General features: G+C 37.9%; 2 protein-coding genes across 2 annotated transcripts; both read right to left on the minus strand.

Moving 5' to 3' along the window:
• Nucleotides 1–4,164: 4,164 nt before the first annotated feature.
• On the minus strand, nucleotides 4,165–4,842 carry LOC108769002 (uncharacterized). Its single transcript, XM_018519735.1, has one exon. The coding sequence runs from the start codon at nucleotides 4,840–4,842 to the stop codon at nucleotides 4,165–4,167; it is 678 nt and encodes a 225-aa protein (XP_018375237.1).
• Nucleotides 4,843–4,859: 17 nt separating this feature from the next.
• Nucleotides 4,860–5,315, minus strand: LOC108769003 (uncharacterized protein K02A2.6-like). Its single transcript, XM_018519736.1, has one exon. It carries the CDS (start codon nucleotides 5,313–5,315, stop codon nucleotides 4,860–4,862), a length of 456 nt encoding a protein of 151 aa, XP_018375238.1.
• Between the last annotated feature and the right edge of the window lie 1,046 nt (nucleotides 5,316–6,361).

Consider the following 6,361-nt stretch of genomic DNA (forward strand, 5'->3'; position numbering starts at 1 on the left):
TTTTTACCTCACGCCATAGACCTTTGTAAATTTTGTAAAAAATTTTTAGATTTGACGGATATCCATTTATGTCCGCATAACTCCGTAAAGAATCAGTCATATTGAAATTTCAATTATAGATTTCGAAAGTAGTGATTTCAACCTTAAAAATCCTTTTTTAATTTTTTGTCTTCGATGATTTTTCATTGAATTATGGTATTCTGAATATTGCCCAATTTTTAGCGTGTTTGAAAGTGTTCCCTAGATTTTGTTGAGTAATGTATATTTACTACATATATATATATATACATATATACATACATACACTTAATATATACATATATATACTACATATATACAATAACTAATATATACAATAACTATATATATACAATTACTAATATATACACTTACAAAATATATACAATTACCTCGTCGAGATAATTGTATACAAACATATCCAGACAGCACAGAATATTTATGATGAATATTTGATGCAATGGTTGCATTCAGCAAACTCAGCAGAAATATTGTAAAAATATGCCATAGAACTCTTCTGTTGCAAATATTACTTTGTTATTAGTGACATATATATAAATAAATGATAATACTTTTTCCACATACCTATATATATGGATATACTTACTTTCAAATTCTTTAATTATTTCTTCATCAACACGCCACTGATTGGGGAAATCTCTTATTGTTTTACACGTCTTGTAGCCGGAAATATTCAGTGTAATACCCATAAAAGAAGCTTTGTTGAAACAAATGCAAATGCAAATGCAAATGCAAATGCAAATACACAAGATGGCCTATTATAACGAAAGGAAGCGATAGGCGATTGAAATAGGCGACCACTATGCACATTACACTATTACAGAGAATAACCACGTATTTTTTCTTCTCTTCAAACAAATTAGTTGTACAAAGTAGCAGACATATACATAAACATTAAATAAATGTAATATAATACAGTATAATAGAGAAAACTCGGTCAAACAGGACAAACAGCTCCTGCTACCTTCAAACAATAGAAGAAAGCATGATGAATCGTACAGCGCAGCGCGCTGTGCGTCGCATTCGCAGCGCCACGACTCGTTTCTGTTATTAAAAATGTCATTAATGTATCCTTCCGTCGGCAAAATTGTCACACTTTATCCGCAATCCTTTTCTTTGGTAATAACAGCAACACTTTTTTTAAAATAAAATTATTAAAACGCATGTATTGCACAAATGTAAATTAGTTATTTCAATTAAACTAATTTGTTGCAATAGCAATGATAATATTAACAAAGGTGAATTTGTTCTATGAGCGTACTGATAAATGGTTACATATATAATTTCTTTGTTAAACCACCAAATTTTCTTAGTTACAAATGTTAATTTCGCGCAGCAAGCTATAGCTTTGCTGAATCAGCGAATCTATTTTTTTCCGCGTGCCGTCGCCGAGTTTATGCTGGGGTGATTATGTCGGTTGTTCTGTACGGGGCCCCCATATGGCTCAAACAATCATGGCGGACCGTCATATTTGTAGGAATGTGTCGCGGCTTCAGCGGCAACTTGCGCTGCGTATAAGGGAATATAGGATCGTTTCGCACGACGCCGCGGCCATTCTTGCGAGGAAGGTCTCCCTTAGATTTCTTGAGGATCGATATCGGCGCATTTATCTGCGCAGACGCAAGATCTTGGAGCGAGACGGATTGCGTCGGAGGTCCTTCTCCGCGAGGTGGAGACGAGGCGATCGATTACTAGAGTCCCTATAATGAGAGTCAAGACATAAGACCGGAAGGACGCCATTGCTGGGCGCCGGCCGGAAACAGCACAAATAACGCGTGGCACAAATAGACGCGTTTGTTCCTGTTTGTACTACTACACCATGAAACAGTTGTTCACACCAATTCACAGATTCACCAAAAGCGCCTAGAAATGGCGGCGACCAATCACGAGGACGTCACCCCTCATATCTTGACTCTCATTATAGGGACTCTATCGATTACGCGATGGAGGGAGCATCTTTTGGAGCTCTCTCCCAGCGCGCCGGGAGCAGCTGTTAGAGGCGTCTTGGTGGACGGATTGGAGAACTGGATGGAAAGGAACCATGGTGGCTTCATCTATCGCATAATCCAGATGATAACAGGGCATGGCTGTTTCGAAGCCTATCGATATGAGATAGAGAGATCAGGATCATCGATTTGCGCTCATTGTAGGGCGGCTGAGGATAACGCGTCCTTCATGCGTCCTTCCACTGTCCTTCATGGGCGGAGGAGAAGGGGGAGCTCTTTATGGGGCTAACAAAAAATTATAATTTTTATGCGTATGTTATTGATATATAAGTATAAAAAGGCGCAAATCGTTGGAATGAATTAGTCAGTTTCGTGCTTGTGATTTCGAATAAGTACTAGTTTCTAATGATACTAATAGGTTAATAAGTACGGTAAATAGTTACTTTTTATAACTGCATTATATATTGATCGCACAGTAGCTAATTGCAGTGTTCAATGTTAATATGAAAAATGTATTGCAAAACATTGTGTCTTATTAATCTAGGCGGAAAATAGTATTCAACTATTAGGATTTGATGAAACAGTACCTATATTCATAATTTATTAACATTTTTGAAATATTTGTAGGAAGACGTCATTTATACATTGTATAAAATTGTTTTTCCTTTGTTCAATAAATTCCTTTAAAGAATAACCAATAAGAAGGTATCAAATTTATTATGAAATAGACAATAAAAACTTTTTTCTCTCTTTCTTTTAATAATTATATAGGAAATGGACATGTAAATATGTAATTTTTAATCTATAAGAAGTCTTTGTTAACTTGAATTGTTACACGATTGTAATATTTATAATTTTTAGAAAATAATGCAGTTTAATCCACGAAATGTAATAATACTCCTGTCCGCAGTATTTACTGCCGTGGACTTCCCAGAAAGTTCTATAACATCAGAAGAAGTTACGATGAAGAAAAAAATGGAAAAGATATTAAATGAAATGTACGAAGATTACTATGAAATCGAAGAAGAAGAATCGCTGAGTTTTTTAAACTCATATGATGTACCAGAAGCACAAGAAATAGAACTCGTGGATGAAGAAGAAAATTACGCACGCAATGTAAAAGAAATGGTTCGTGACATCGACGATATTTCAGCAGTATATAAAAGAGAAGAAGTTGAATATTGGAGAAATGGTAAGTCAAAGCCAAGAACAATTGAATCTGTAAAATCAAGATTTCGGAAAGTAACGTCAGCAAGACAATTGCGACAGGTAAAGCAAATAAATGTAGGTGGTAATAGACTTGAAAAGTTGGAACGAATTTCAGTAATCACATTAGATAAATTTATTGAAGCGATGCGTAAAGGGACATTGATCCATGATATTGATATTACACGATGGGCTTTGCAAGTGCAACAATAAGTAAACTTATTAGGTTTTAAAGCATCACATGAATGGATTTAAGATCGCGCGTCAAATAGTATCTAGAAAAGTTACTAAATTTATAACTAAAAAAGCTTTAATGTCAAAGGAAGCTTCACAAGCAGACAGTGATAGGTTTATTGAAAATGTCAAATATTATATTGATCGCTATGGAATTGAAAATGTGTATAATTCGGACCAAAGTGGTTTTCAATTAGAATTACATGCTGGTCGTACATTGGCACAGAAAGGTGTAAAAAAGTAGAGTCTGTAGAATAGTCAATATCTGCGATTACTCACAGTTATACAATACAACCTGTTATTTCAGCCAATGGTAAATTATTATCTCCACTTCTTATAGTGTTAAAAGAATCTAGTGAGACATTAGGTCCTAGGGTACAAGAAACGATGTTTACTGCAAATAATATTTTTATTTTGTCGTCAAAATCTGATAAACTAACATCTAATCATTTTGAAACTTGGGTAAGTTTTATGTATTTACTTATTATATTTTAAGGAATGTATTGATTTAAAGAATAGTCCGGTGTACTTAGATAGTTTCGTTTATTTAACCGATCAAAAGATAAGGAGGAGGGAGGAACTAACACCCGAGACGGACAGCGCCTCAATGATAACGCTAAGGTTCGCGTCGGTAATAGCTAATGACCGCTGATGGTAATTCACATACATAATACTCTTCCCCTCTCCGTGATTGAGAAATACAATAATATAGAAATGGTTTACAATCTTCAAAATATTGTTAGCTTGGTGCATAGCGTTGAGGAGGACGATGGGGTCTTGTAGATCGTCGTGGAATTAGAGGTGATCGCATTTGGCGTGGCGGCGACCTTGGTGGAGACCTGGGCGGAGACGGTGTCATCGGTGGAGTCCAATATTGCTCCATTGGAGTAGATGGTCTCTGTGGCGTAGGCGGCCTTGGCGATATTGATGATCCCTGCAACTTAGCCTGTGGAATAATAGAAACTTGTTTATCGTAAAAGTGAACTCGACGGGGCTCATCCTGCCTCAGTGGTTTAGCGTTATCGGACTGATCCTTATCCTCTTCTTCAGTATAAGCTCGGATGTGATCTACGTGTCTCCTATAGTGGTTGCCTTTATAGTCTATCTCGTAATGCAAATCACCTAGACGTGCGATGATTTTGCCTTTAACCCATTTGTCCATATGCGGGTTACTTGATAAGAACATTACTGTTTGTTTAGGTTGAAATTCTCGAAATGAGGAATTTAATATGACTTGTTGTTTTTCCGAGATTTTCGTATGTATATCGTCTGGTCGCACTAAATCAATTCTGGTACGTATGTTACGACCAAGGAATAACTGCGCAGGTGACTGACCCGTTGTTGAATGCGGAGCCTTCCTGTATTGCCGGAGAAATTGGTTAAGGTTGGATTGCAACGATCCTGGTGTAGTGGACATTGCGCGAAGCGTATCCTTTACCGTTTGTACATTACGCTCGGCTTGGCCATTGCGGGATGATACGGCGCTGTGCATTTGTGATATTTGACTCCACTTGATTGTAGAAACGACTCGAATTCCACAGACTTAAACTGGGTTCCGTTATCTGAGACGATTGTTATGGGAACTCCATATGATGCAAAAATATTATCTAAAATCGCAATCGTTGCCGTTGCTGTGGTCAAATGGGTCGCTCTCACTTCCAGCCATTTGCTGTAAGCGTCCACGACAATAAGCAGCATGGTGCCTGCGACTGGTCCTGCATAGCCCACGTGTATTCGCTCCCATGGTCCTTTTGGATATTCCCAGTGATGACCTTTACTTTTGGGTGGTAAATGTGCATGTCTGGCGCATTCAGCGCACGATTTGGCGACTTGTTCAATCGCTGCGTCGATGCCGGGCCAGTAAACGAAAGAGCGAGCGATACCATTCATTTTAACTATTCCTATATGAGATGCATGCAGGTCACTTAAGATCGTATCTCGTAGAGAAATTGGAATGACAACTCGGTGTTCAAATAATAAGCAGTTGGCTACTAGAGTATATTTGTTCTCTGGAGCTTTGTAGCCAGCGCGAGCCAAGTCCTTTCCTGACTCCAACAATTGGACGATTTTGCCTAGCTCTGGGTCCTTTCGTGTTTCTCGTCTAATTACCAGTCCTCTGTGCGGACTGGTAATTGTTTAATCTGGCACAACGCGAATTCATTAAATTCATCCTGGATTGTTACGTCATGTTTAGTTGTTATTTCATGAACGGTCTCTGTTGTAGTTGGTAATGGCATACGGGAGCAGTAGTCGGCATTTGCGTTAGCCTTCGTTGGCTTAAATTCTACGTTAAAATTAAAATGCGAAAGATAGTCAGCGTAATTCGCCATGCGGCTAATGCATAATGCTGGTAATGATTTCGTTGGATGCAAAATTTGCGTGAGAGGCTTATTATCAACGATTAATATGAATTGCCGTGCATATAGGTAATAGAAAAATTTTTGTACTGCCCATACTACTGCTAGTGCCTCTTTATCAATTTGAGGATACCGTTGTTCTGTAAGAGTTAATGTGCGACTGGCAAAAGCTATTGGGCGTTCTTGCCCGTTTTTAAGTCGATGCGATAGGACAGCACCTAATCCTACCTTACTTGCGTCTGTCGCTAATACCAATGGAAGGGCTGGATCGTATGGCATCAAAATTTGAGGAGAAATTAGTGTATTCTTGATGTCATCATAAGCTTCTTCAGCATCTGCTGACCATTTAAAAGATTCAGTAATAAGCATGTTCCTCAGTGGTCGGCTTCTCGTCGCTAAATCTGGAATAAAAGAATTGTAGTAAGTTGCCTTTCCTAAGAATAATTGGAGTTCTTCTTTGGTAGCTGGTTTTGGTGCGTCTCGAATTGCTTCGATGTGTTTATCTGATTTATGTATTCCGCGGGAGTCAATCTTATGATCCAGAAATTCAACTACCGGAGAAGCAAAATTGCATTTATT

This window comes from Trachymyrmex cornetzi, unplaced genomic scaffold (genome assembly GCF_001594075.2).
Source record: "Trachymyrmex cornetzi isolate Tcor2-1 unplaced genomic scaffold, Tcor1.1 scaffold834, whole genome shotgun sequence".
Lineage (NCBI taxonomy): Eukaryota > Metazoa > Arthropoda > Insecta > Hymenoptera > Formicidae > Trachymyrmex > Trachymyrmex cornetzi.

Excerpts from the sequence above, each read along its gene's own strand:
- LOC108769002 (XM_018519735.1), bottom strand. The coding sequence starts at position 4,842 with ATGTCCACTACACCAGGATCGTTGCAATCCAACCTTAACCAATTTCTC.
- LOC108769003 (XM_018519736.1), bottom strand. The coding sequence starts at position 5,315 with ATGAATGGTATCGCTCGCTCTTTCGTTTACTGGCCCGGCATCGACGCA.